This window comes from Thalassophryne amazonica, chromosome 7 (assembly GCF_902500255.1).
Source record: "Thalassophryne amazonica chromosome 7, fThaAma1.1, whole genome shotgun sequence".
In the NCBI taxonomy this organism is placed as follows: domain Eukaryota; kingdom Metazoa; phylum Chordata; class Actinopteri; order Batrachoidiformes; family Batrachoididae; genus Thalassophryne; species Thalassophryne amazonica.
Window position 1 is genome coordinate 33,266,183 of NC_047109.1, and position 13,801 is coordinate 33,279,983.

The window sequence follows — 13,801 nt, forward strand, 5'->3', positions numbered from 1 at the left end:
CAATTTGATCAGAAAGAACTGTGCTGTTCTTCACAGTAAAATTATCAGTAACTCACCCATTATGAAGGTTGTAACCGTGTTATTCTTGTAACACACAGCCGAGTCATACATCGCCGCCTGCACAGACATGCAAATTTTTAGTGCATTCTGGATGATGAAGTTCATTTTACAAAATTCATTTTGATTACAGGCATCCCTGCACTCATTCTACATCCTAGGATATTTTACTTGGTTTGCCAAAATTAGTCAGTGGGTCAATGCTTTATTAAATTGAAGGCAATTTGATCAAAAGTTGCTTTTTTGTTGTTAGTGTAATTAATTTCTTGTGATTTGTAGTTCAATAGGGCAGCACAGTCTTGTCTGAACCCCTGCATGATATTGCGGGATTTGAGCACTTCCAGGGACAGCCTGTCAGTGGGCAACACAAACATAGCATCACTTCACACAGAAAGATGGTGTACTGTTTTGTTTTTGGCTTCAATCACCGAAGCAGTCATGAAAATTTCAGTTTTTTTGAAGACCAGGCAAATGGGAGAGGTTGACAGTAAGTTTTGCGAGATTTAATGTGAATAATGATAAAGGGGCTTTCTCCTGGAAGTACAATTTTTGCATCATATGCTCTTTCATTTAACACCTTTATTTCCCACTCTCAAACAAGACTACAGTGCCCAATTGGTTTAGTCAGTTTAGTTAAGTCTCATGTTGCCATTACCATGAGTGAGCCAAGTTTCATGTTCCCAGTACCATAAGTAAGAAGTGTACTGCGTTTGATGTCTTCCGCCACATCTGTTTCTGCATGTCTAAAATTAGAACCACCTGCTTTGGGCAGAATGCAAAAAAGACAAAACTTCTCCATGCGTGCATGTCTGTGTAAATTTGATCACGGAGAAACTGGGAAGAGCTAACATTTGCCATTTAGTATGCTTATGTCTACTGGGTCAAGGATGAATGCCGCCAAAATGGAATTTTAATAGGATGAATATTTTTAGAGAAGCTACGGGTATTAGCTAACACTGCTAACTACATTCTGGACTACATGACATTCCAGCAGGGGGCAGTAAATCATCTTTATATTAAATATACAGACTGGCTGCAAATGACAAAATAGAAGTAAGAATAAAATAACTAACTAAATAAATAAATAAATAATCAATATTATAATAGCCAAGTGGCCTCTGTGTGCATGTGTCATGTGTATGGCTTCGATCATGCAGAAACCGAGGAGCGCTGACATTTGCTGTTTGGTATGCTTCTGTTTTTTGGGTCAAGGATGAACGCTGCAAAAAGGGAAAGTTGACAAGAAAAATATTTTTGGAGAAATGAGCAATTATAGCTAACCAGTAAACAATGGACATTGTGCTGCAATGCACCACAAGAGTTCGGGGTTTGGTGATTTTACCTGTTGTTATTGTGGTTCATGTTAGTTTAACAGTGTTGTTAGTATTATTGATTTATTGTGTTTTTGTAGTTCAATTGGTTTAGTTAGTTTAGTTAATTTCCATGTTGGCACCATGACTGAAATGTGTATTGCATTTGATGTCTTCCACCACCGTCTCTGTTTGTGTCTAAAAATAGAAGCACTTGCTTGTGGCAGAATGTGGAAAAGACAAAAAGCCATCTGTGCATGTGTAACTTCAATCATGGAGAAACTGAGGACAACTGGCATTTGCCGTTTGGTATGCTTATGGATTTGGGTCAAGGATGAATGATGCCAAAACGGACCAGTGATAGGACTAATATTTATGAAGAAGCTATGGATATTAGCTAACAACACTGAACAATGGACTCTGCTAACTACATTCTGGACTCACACTCCATTCCAGCAGGGGGGTTGTAAAACATCTTTCTATTAAAAATGTGAGTGTGTGATTTTATTGAGTAAATTCAATGTAATAACATAATATAATTGTAAATATGTTAAAAATACATGGATGAAAGTGAAAAAACGTATTTCCATTGAGGTCCATTTAAAAATCAAACGGCAAAATAGAAGTAAAACATAATAATAGTAAGTCCCTTTGGCTGCTCCCTTGTTTGCACTCGGGGTTGCCACAGCAAATCCAAGGTGGATCTGCATGTTGAATTGGCACAGGTTTTACGCCAGATACCCTTCCTGACGCAACTCCACATTACATGGAGAAATGTGGCAGGGGTGGGATTTGAACCCGGAACCTTCTGCACTGAAACCAAGCGCATTAACCACTTGGCATAATAATAATGATTATAATAATAATAACTGATAATAACAAATAATGAAAAAGATAATAATAATAATAATAGTGTGTATGTGATAACAAGAACCTAAACAATTTATAAATACATTAAGACAGTAAATTAACATGAGAAATTACATAATTAACAGAAAAAAATTAAAATTGTTGAGGTCTAGATATCTGAAAACATTCTGAAATCCCACATCATTCAAACTAATTATACAAGGTTTGCTTAATTTATTACCACTCTTCAAAAATGTCAGCTACCTATTTTATAAACACTGACCGATCTAGAGTCTGTGGATCCCCACTGGCAACATGCTAGTGTATATATATATATATATATATATATATATATATATATATATATATACACAGCGATTCACGTTTTTTTTTTTTTTTTTACATTTTACGTTCACGCCTTATTCCAAAACAGAGTAAATTTATTTTTTTCCTCAAAAGTCTACTCACAACACCCCAAAATGACAAATTTTGGTGAAATAGGTTCTAGGGCTTAAGGGGTTAATAAAGGGAGAGAATAACCCTCCTATTTTCTGATGCAGTACATTTCTATCAGCTTTACAGTTCAACTGTGAGTGGTACCTGTTCCTCAGGTGTGTAGCCCATTTTTCGGAGCCTGCAATAAGCTTTGTGCCTCTCCATGGTCCTAACAGGGACTCTGTGGTTGATGTCGTAGGGACACTGTTCCATTTCTTCCTGAAAAAGATTGACAAAAAGAAAAAGCTGAATGACACCAGCTCTGAACTTGTCAGAAATGATAAGTGGGGAAAAAAAACTAATGTTAACTAGCTCTGTGTATTTATCGATGAGTAACAAATACATGAGTGAACAAAATCTCAAATTTCCAAAATTTTAATCCACACTAGATGGGACAAAAATAATAAAAATTTATTCAATCATTCATTTTCTAGACCCGGCTACTCCAATTTAGTGTCACGGGGAGCTGGAGCCTATCCCAGAAGTTAATGGGTGACAGAGAAGTGGTAGACCCTGGACAAGACACCTGTTTATCACAGACAGACATATTCACACCCACAGTCAATTTAAAGTTTACAATTCATCTAATCCTCATGTCTTTGGAAGTGGGTAGAAGCAGGAGCACCCGGAACCCACACGAACACGGAGAGACCATGCAAACTCCACAGAAACACGTCCAGCCAGGAATTTCAATTTCAACTTATTTTCATTTATACAGCGCCAAATCACAACAGAGTTGCCTCAAGGCGCTTCACACAAGTAAGATCTAACCTTACTAACCCCCAGAGCAACAGTAGTAAGCAAAAACTCCCTCTGAGGAAGAAACCTCAAGCAGACCAGACTCAAAGGGGTGACCCTCTGCTTAGGCTACAGACATAAATTACAGAACAGTTCACAAAACAAATATACAGGAAATGCTGTTGGTAAACAGGACAGGAGGCTCTCCAGCACAAATACCACAACCAACGCTGGATGGAGCTGCACCTCAAACAGAGAGAAAAAACTGAATCAGGCATCAGAAAGACAAGAAATACAGTATAATGTATCAGCATTAAACAAGAAAAACAGGAAATACTAAGGTGATTGCCGGCCACTAGCCCTAAGCTTCACTAAAAGACCCAGAATTTAGGTAAAGTTGAGTGTGCCACTCCGTTTCCTAATAAAATTTATTAAAAGAGTAAAAAGCGTAGAACTATACTATACCAATATGCTAGCCATATGAAAGGGAAAATAAGTGCGTCTTAAATCTGGACTTGAAAGTCTCCACAGAATCTGACTGTTTTATTGACGTAGGGAGATCATTCCACAGAACAGGGGCACGACAAGAGAAAGCTCTATGACCCACAGACTTCTTAAGAAGCAATCCCATGACTTTCTAGCTATGAGGCAGCAGTGCAAACCACTATTCCACCATGACACTGTTTTTAAAATTTATTTATGTATTTATTAAACAAAACAAACCTATACCAACCAGTGTTTCCTCTACCATTACCACAGAGATGCGGTACTTTTAAGCCAATTTGGACTCCAAAGATGAAGCTGAAGCTGTTATTAACTCACCATTAGAGGCAGCAATAGTAATGGAACTAAAATGATGGTTAAAGTGCAGAATTGCAAGTTTAAAAGGTAAAAAAAGAGGATCTGATAGAGAGGTAAGTTCCGCCTAACTTGCTCCTAGGATTTATTACCTTGTGAGCGATGGGATAAATTGCACATATTTAGCGGTTGTATATCAAATGTTCATAAAATGCTTAATATTTGGACTTTGGTGATGTGACAAATGATGCCATGAGAGCAAAGTGTGTCTAAGATTATGTGAGCAATGTATACAAAAGTAAATCCATAACACGGTAAGGGTGCAGGTCTTTAGAAATGAAACAGGTGTTGGATGTACTTATTCTTTTTGCATGTTCAAAATTGGCTGGAAATTTCTTGAAGTGAAGCAGAATAAAATAATTCAAGATTTGTAATGTTTTTTTCTACTGTAAGAGCCACAACTTGAGACAATTTAATTGAAATATGATGCTTAACTAACTATTAGAATGTTAAAAACACATTAATATTGGATGGATGTAACTTTTGCTGCTCTGTTCAAAAATCTATCTTTAATCTGCCCTGCAACAGACTGGCATCCTGTCCAGGGTGACTACTGGGATAGGCACTATCCCCCCCCCCCCCCCCCCCCACACACACACAGCATGGTCCTTAATTGGAGTAAGCAGTACAATATGAGTGAGTATCTGTAATCTGAGCGCTGCGTCAGACACTTTAACAACCTGAGATAGTGTCAATGTAAACTTTTTTCATTAGATGTTTGTCATCTGTGTCAGATGAATTTACTCTGCAGCATGTTTATTTATTTTTTGACTAGTCGTGCAATTTTTTGGGGTCAGCTCCCTTTTCATCACAACAGTACGGTAGAGAGAATGTATTACTGCCCCTGCTGCGCCGATTCTCTGGCCAATCTCACGCTCCATGGTCCCCTCACTCGTCACTGTTGTGAAGAAAAGGGAGCTGTCTTCCTAAACGTGCAGTCATTAAACGCAAATGTGGTTCAGTATGTGTTGGTTTTAGGTTCCTAGTTTACAAGAAAAATCTAAGTAAACCAATTGTATTTATTCTTCTAAATGTTCTGGACAGAGAGGTGCGGGCTGGCCTACACTCGAGTAGCCTTGACAGATCTATGCTCACACACCAGGCAGGAGAAGGAGGAACATTATTATACGTGGCACGTGCAGGTCATATCGGCAGGCATACCGTGCCAGATCCACCTCGAGGTTCCCTCGTATGCGCTCAAATCGTTTGGGATACCGTTTTGACGCCATCAGAATATGTCAATTGTCGTCGGATGGTCCTTAGATTGCACATGGACCGGCAATGGATAGGTGTCCCATCTCGACGGCGCCTGGAGAGTTTTGAACATGTGCATCACACTCGGGGCCGCCGGCCGATCTGAACCAACTGCGTGGACTTTCGCATGCTGTCAAAACATTTTGGAACTGAAAACCGACACTTTTCAGATGTGCGCTGATTCACCATTCTGACGCTATTCTGCATGATTCCAGCTATGTGTGACAGGGTATTACATTTGAATGCCTTTGGTTAAAGCATTTCATGCTCGTTTGCATTTCTTTTGCACTCTTCACCCTCATGACGCCATTTTCATTCTTTACAACCGGCGAGTCAAACCAGAACCACACCAAGCGCACAGGGGATGCTGAGACCCTGCAACCCTCTGTGTAGCATGCAATGGATCGAGCTAAGAAACAGCATGGCTTCAAATCGCCAGTTGTCACCTTTCTTGGTATATGAACACTCCAAATTTTCCTTGGAGCTTGACTTGGTCAGAGAATAGCTGATTGACAACACGTTTTCCCTTCATGTCGGGAAAATGGAAACAATTCTTTTTGGTTCAAAGCATAATTTATGGAAACAAAATACCATACAGGTGCAATGTGTGGGTGATACTTTAAAATGCCAACCAAAGGTTAAATTCATAGGTGCCACTCTTGACCAGTCTCTCTCTGGAGATGACATGGCTATAGATGTTATTACCAAGGCAAATGTGAAGTTAAAATTCCTCTACAGGAAACATGGAATGTCGATAATAGAACCAAGAGGATGCTTGCATCTGCCTTGATTCATTGTCACTTCGACTATGTTAGCACTTCATGGTACAGTGGTTTAATCAAGAAATACAAAACTAGTTTACAGTGTACTCAAAATAAGGTCATTAGGTTTCTTTTAAAAGCACCACCAACAACCCATATTGGCGCTCACAAATTTCAACTGGTGAGGATGTTACCCGTGCTGTGTGTTAACCAACTTAAATTAAACCTTGTTCATAACATTGCAAATAATAAAGCACCAAATTATGTTTCAGCTTATTTTAAACCAATACACAATTGACATTAAATCGGAACTCTAGAGAGTAGCACATCTCTCCAAATATCTTTTGTAAAGTGTCACTGTAAATCCTCATTTTGTTATACTAATATAGTATTATGGAACAGACTACCAGGGGCCTGTACTACGAAGCAGGGTTACTGGCTTATCAGGGTAACTTCGGGAGTAAGTTGATGACGTGTGGAGTAACTTCCCGGTTAACCCGTACTACGAAAGGTGGATAGGTTTTGATCGAGGTATGCTGCCATGGCAATTTATGCTGTGTGCCAAACCTGCTCCGAGCAGGTTATGTTCTCGGTTAGCTTGAGGTTTTCGCTTAACCACTCCCTTTATAAGTACCGTCCATCCACCTTCAATCACTCCGAAGACAATGCCGGCCTACCTGGATGATCCGTTTGATATTGGGGCACAAATTGTGAGGGGCTCTCTTCGCAGGGTGAGGGTTTTTAAAGACCGCCAGAATCCGCTGACATACCCGGACGATATTCTCTATGAAAGATATAGATTCTCAGCCGAGGGAATTCGTTATCTTTGTCAGCTGATCGGGCCAGAAGTCTGTAACATCACCCATCGTACACTGTAAAAAAAAGACTGTTGTTTTTACAGGAAAACACTGGCAGCTGTGGTTACCAGGGAATTCCTGTAAAAAATACAGCAGCTAAATGTACAAAAAAAGAGAGCTCTTGTTTGTAGATTTAACAGTGCTTTTAATGTGAGTCAGCCGTGGTTCATTCACTGTAAAGCCATATACATATTATGTCTGTAATGTTATCTACTGTGCTGCTGTATGTTTTACAGGAATTCCCTGGTAACCACAGCTGCCAGCGTTTTCCTGTACAAAAAAGTCATTTTTTACAGTGTAGCAATGCCCCGACGATCGAGCAGATAATGTGCCTTGTGCCTATTTTGCCAGTGGACAATTTATGTATTCCATTGATGATGCTGAACATCTGAGCAAGAATACTGTATGTCGTATGATTCGCAAGGTAGTATTTGCTCTATCTAAACTGTTGGATGCATTTGTCGTTTTCCCTGCCCATTTATCCGCAATGCAAATCAAAGAAGGGTTTTATGCAATTGCGGGTAATTACTAATATCAAAATAGGTCTAATGCATGTCCATTAATTAGGCAAAGTGGGGCTTATCAAGCTATGAATATAAACCTACCGTTCTGAAGGATGTTTTTATATTTCATCTTCACCTGCTGCCAGGTGCGTTTGGCACTGCTATTGCATCTGAAATATTGACAGGATTAGGAATAGCAATCATACAGTCAAGGTAGCCTATTTAGGAAACATTAAATTAACCTAACATTTATTAGTAGGCTTATGCCCACTTCTGAATCATGTTGCATGTGGGCGTAATTAATGAAAGGAGGTCATTTTTTTACACATATTAGACATTCCACAGGTTAATCATCTGTAACAGATTTGGGGAACAATTGAACTGTACGTACGCATTTACCCGATCAGCAATACGTTGCCAACAAGCCTGTCTTGCTTTATTGGCAGACGATGTGTTCGATTTCCCCCTTAACATTAATTTAAATTCCTCGTAGCTCCGCATACTAATCGTGCATTCTTCTTCGGTAAAGTAAGGTGACCGCGCCATCATTGAAAAATGGTGACGTGTGCTGCAACCTGCCCCTTTTATGTGAATGCGCACAAACTCCAATTAGGTTAACACAGGTTAAACAAATCAACATCTTATTCAGCGTGGTAGTACAGATTAACACCACTTGAGGAAACCAGGTTTTGTCAACCCCGGTTTAGGAGGTTGACCCTGGGTTACATCTGAGTAAGTTAACCCCGCTTCGTAGTACAGGCCCTAGGTCATGTTCAAAGTCAAAAGGGAAAACCCCAGTTCAAAACAGTAGTTAAACAATTTTTTTCAATTAATTTTCTTGTCAGGAGTCTTCTTTTATATGTTACTAATCTTTTTAGGATGTCATGTATTTTAGATATAAACACTCTTTTTAAAGAATATTTACCTCCGCTAAGGAGGTTATGTTTTCAGTCACGTTTGTTTGTTTGTCTGTCAGCAGGATAACTCAAAAAGTTTTGAATGGATTTTGATGAAATTTTGTGGAGTGGTTGGAAATGACAAGAGGAACAAGTGATTAAATTTTAGTGGTGATCCGGATCATGATCTGGATCCCGATGCTAACGAGTTAGCATGTCTATGGCATTTTCAATGTTAAAAGTTAGCATTAAGCAGTTGCAGCTGTCATCACGTTCGGGTGCATGTGTTTTCAAATTGTAATATTTCTTAAATTTATTTTTGTTTATATATTAATAATCTAATGATTATTATATACAATTTTAGAGAAAGAGACAAAAAGAAATAGATCACTGTGCCAAGGAGGGAATCTCTTTAGGGTCAGTGACCCTATGGCCTTGTTCAAAGAAGTGTTTCATAAATGTTAAAAAATTCATATATTTGCAGTTTAGTTGAATAATAAATTAAATTTTGTCTCTTATTTGTTTTTGTCTATAAGCACATGCAATATCAATATCAGTGCTCAGATGACAGTAGCTTCTGGGAAAGGCGCAAGTTGCAATAAACTGTGATGCCAAGCTCTAAGGATACATGCTATCCAGTCACAGCAGATGAAACTTTTTTACTACTGAGCAAACATCATTGTTAGACTTTTTTAGGTTCAATGATTCCACGGCGTGTAGATATTATGGCGTCAGTGACCCCATGGCCTTGGTGGAGGTTTGCACTCTGAGTGCTTCTAGTTTTGATCTTTTTAACTTGTTATTGTAACATGTCACTGATATGCTGTTATTGAGTTTTGTCTACATTGTACCCATGTTAGGTACGTTATCCAAGGACCACGGTGGAAATAAGTGCTAATAGCTTTGTGTTACCCTTTAAAATCAATCAAATTGACTCTCGTGATGACGATTCGGTGGGTGTGGGTGTTAACATTAGAAAGAAAGAAAACCTAACCCACACATCATAATAATAATGATTACATCATTGTATGTTGTACCTACATTGTATCTATGTTTTGTTTTGTTTCCAGTTTCCACACTTCAGAAACGTTGCAGTATCCACGTGAAAAACATGCAGTACATAAATTACGAAATTAAGATGAATATTACATACAGTACATAACACAATGTTCCTCCACAGATTTATGGGGCGACAATCACACAACAGACTTTATTAAATCTCTTTAGCTGTTACCTGCTTATTGTAGTCCACTGACCATCCGAGCATCTGGAAAGCATCGACGAGCTGTTTTCTGCAGTTTTCAGTGAACTCTGCCAGCTCATTGAGACAGTTTATTCGCTCCTGAAGTGTTGATGTTTCTAATGACTGTGCCATTTTATTCTTATTATATCTTATTATATCTCGATGAAATCAACACTTTAGCTCTTTACCCTTTCAGTGACCCTTCCTCATTGCTTTCTTCATCTCATGTTTTAAGCTAACCGCGATTGGCAACACATGCTGTATGTATCGCCCCCTACTGCTTTGGAGTAAAAGTCTCTCTCTCTCTCTCTCTCTCTCTCTCTCTCTCTCTCTCTCTCTCTCTCTCTCTCTCTCTCTCAATCTCAGAGAGATGAATTTCATCCCATGTTTTTAAGACCTTGTCTACACTGAAACTGAATTTCTGCTATTCAATCTTTTTCTTTGTCATTTTCAAAAAGTGTTCTGGATTACAAGGAGGCTGATAGGGTTGCCAACCGTCCCTTGAAAAACGGAATCGTCCCTTATTTGGAAATAAAAGTGTGCGTTCCGTTGTCCCGTATTTCTGTGAGAATCAAAAAGTCTGTAAAATGTCAATGGAATTGACTGGCGCTTTATATGGAAACTTACGGTAAATTTGATCCCAGCCTCTCTCCTGCTTTTCACCAATGAGCTGACAGACACGAGTTGACAATACAGAATCACTCTTATCTCATTGGTCGAGGGACATCTGCTCGCAAGAAGATACCGACGTCATGAGCCGACGACAGTCGCTGGACGACAATAACAAAACAGCATGGCTGATATCGATACAGACACCGACACTGGCACTACAGATATGTCTACGGACAGCAATGTCTGTAACGTCGTTACTACTCCTCCTAAAAAAACAAAAAAAAAATACAGGGGCGAATGAGAAAAGGAAAATGGCTGGGTGGAAAAGGTGCGCGACAACAGCTATAAGTATTTTAAGTATTGTTTACTTTTCAGACTTTATTTTTTGCACTTTTTATTACACTAAATGTGTAAATATGCACTGTTACATTGTTTTGCACTGTTACATTGTTTTGGATGATGCAAATTTTCAATTGTTTTTTGTTAATTTATACAATTTTAAGTTAAGGAATAGCACTAGAGAGATTTTTAAATATTTTTTTTAATTTTATGCTTTGAAGCAGGACAGAATGCTCTTATTGAAATAGTGAGTGAAAATTTATTTTGCACTAACAATAAATTGCTAAATAATTTGTTTTCCACGTGTTCATATCAGAACAAATGCATGTATGCATCTACTTAAATTCAGGGTCAAGTCAACAGTCAAATGGTTAAAAATCATTTCACACAGACGCTGGGAAGGGTGAAGGCAATGGTCGGTCGGCCCTGGCAGTGAGGTGTCCCTTATTTATTTTTCAGAGAGTTGGCAACCCTAGAGGCTGACGCGATAGAAAAATGAAGAGAATGTCTGGTTATTACAAGGCTTTAAATCCTCGAGATGAAGCTATTTATCGTGATAGATGTATAGCAGTTGGTTCAGTGGATCCGTATCTTATACCAGATAGTGAGTTTAGTGTTAATGTAACGAACTGGCCGACCGTGTCACACTGCGATATTGTGAACTAGGAAGCTGCCGACCAGGTCAGCCTCGCCGGCCTCCTGCAGAGCATCACAGCGGAGCTCTGAAAGCGGAGGTCGTCTTGAAGTCCTGAGCGATTTCTCTCACCAGGCGCTGGAAGGGCAGCTTGTGGATCAGCAGCTCGGTGCTCGAGGACCACAATGTAAATAAGCATCCGTATTGGAAGCGTTCTTGTGTTATCCTCTGCAGTATTTTTATGTATTGTTACATAATTTTATTGCGAAATAAAATAAAATTCTGGGAGCAGTGGATTTCTGTTAGCGACGGATCTCTCACAGCGCCACGGTGCCATGAGGCTTCTTCACACAGACGTTGAAACTTCTGCAATTGTTCGCCAAATGCACGAAGTGTAATCACAGCGGCCACCACGTCGTAATCCAGAATGGCCACGGGACACAAAATGACGTGACCGATACGTCACATGAAAACCCTCTATAAGAAATCAGGAAAAATAATTGTGGCAGTCAGTAACGGTTACTTTTTTAGACCAAGCAGAGGGAAAAAAATATGGACTCACTCAATTCTGAGGAATAAATTATGGAATCACCCTGTAAATTTTCATCCCCAAAACTAACACCTACATCAAATCACATCTGCTCCTTAGTCTGCATCTAAAAAGGAGTGATCACATCTTGGAGAGCTGTTGCACCAAGTGGACTGACATGAATCATGGCTCCAACACGAGAGATGTCAATTGAAACAAAGGAGAGGATTATCAAACTCTTAAAAGATGGTAAATCATCACGCAATGTTGCAAAAGATGTTGGTTGTTCACAGTCAGCTGTGTCTAAACTTTGGACCAAATACAAACAACATGGGAAGGTTGTTAAAGGCAAACATACTGGTAGACCAAGGAAGACATCAAAGCGTCAAGACAGAAAACTTAAAGCAATATGTCTCAAAAATCGAAAATGCACAACAAAACAAATGAGGAATGAATGGGAGGAAACTGGAGTCAACGTCTGTGACTGAACTGTAAGAAACCGCCTAAAGGAAATGGGATTTACATACAGAAACATCATTAACACCCAAACAGAAAAAAAGAAGGTTACAATGGGCTAAGGAAAAGCAATTGTGGACTGCGGATGAGATGAAAGTCATATTCAGTGATGAATCTCGAATCTGCATTGGGCAAGGTGATGATGCTGAAACTTTTGTTTGGTGCCGTTCCAATGAGATTTATGAAAATGACTGCCTGAAGAGAACATGTAAATTTCCACAGTCATTGATGATATGGGGCTGCATGTCAGGTAAAGGCACTGGGGAGATGGCTGTCATTACATCATCAATAAATGCATGTTTACGTTGATATTTTGGACACTTTTCTTATCCCATCAATTGAAAGGATGTTTGGGGATGATGAAATCATTTTTCAAGATGATAATGCATCTTGCCATAGAGCAAAAACTGTGAAAACATTCCTTGCAAAAAGACACATAGGGTCAATGTCATGGCCTGCAAGTAGTCCGGATCTTAATCCAATTGAAAATCTTTGGTGGAAGTTGAAGAAAATGGTCCATGACAAGGCTCCAACTTGCAAAGCTGATCTGGCATCAGCAATCAGAGAAAGTTGGAGCCAGATTGATGAAGAGTACTGTTTGTCACTCATTACGTCCATGCCTCAGAGACTGCAAGCTGTTATAAAAGCCAGAGGTGGTGCAACAAAATACTAGTGATGTGTTGGAGTGTTCTTTTGTTTTTCATGATTCCATAATTTTTTCCTCAGAATTGAGTGATTCCATATTTTTTGCCCTCTGCTTGGTCTAAAAAAGTAACCGTTACTGACTGCCACAATTATTTTTCCTGATTTCTTATAGTGTTTCTTAAAGCCACAAAGTTGCCATTTGAAATGACTTTAGTTTTGTGTCATGTCTGTGATCTGCTTTTTTCCTACAAAATTAAACTGAATGAACATCCTCCGAGGCCAGTGATTCCATAATTTTTGCCAGGGGTTGTAGTTAACAGACTGAAGCTGTGGAGTGTGTGTTGCTGACGTTTGGAAATAAAGTCCAAGTTCAAGTGAAAAGCTGCGTTGTGCATGCAAGTCTGTCGGCCTCCATAGTATGTGGTGAGTGCCGTAATCCGTACTGCCTAAGTACGGATTTGGTTAATTCAATAGTAATTGAATGAAAATGTGTTGCTTTGAATCCATACTGAGGCAGTACTCACAGCGTGCGTCATCTGTACTGCTGGTGAATCCGCAGCCTGCAGCGAAAGTTCTGCATGCACTAAAACCTCTACGGCGTGTCTGCGTGCTCCTAAATTCGTACTGAGGCAGTACTTACGACGTACGGATCTCCAAATTTAGCCCATGTTTTTGCAAGTAGACTGCACGCACGTGTAAGTACGG

At 39.3% G+C, this 13,801-nt stretch overlaps 1 protein-coding gene across 1 annotated transcript in view; it reads right to left on the reverse strand.

Annotated features, from left to right (window-relative positions):
* Nucleotides 1-10,035, reverse strand: part of snrnp48 (small nuclear ribonucleoprotein 48 (U11/U12)) — a 33,494-nt gene extending 23,459 nt beyond the window's left edge. Inside the window, exons 1-3 of the mRNA XM_034173984.1 lie at nucleotides 9,813-10,035; nucleotides 2,817-2,930; nucleotides 57-117 (exon numbers count right to left, since the gene is read on the reverse strand). Coding sequence (XP_034029875.1) covers nucleotides 57-117; nucleotides 2,817-2,930; nucleotides 9,813-9,953 — 316 coding nt within the window. The 5' untranslated portion in view covers nucleotides 9,954-10,035. The remainder of the gene's footprint in view (nucleotides 1-56; nucleotides 118-2,816; nucleotides 2,931-9,812) is intronic.
* Between the last annotated feature and the right edge of the window lie 3,766 nt (nucleotides 10,036-13,801).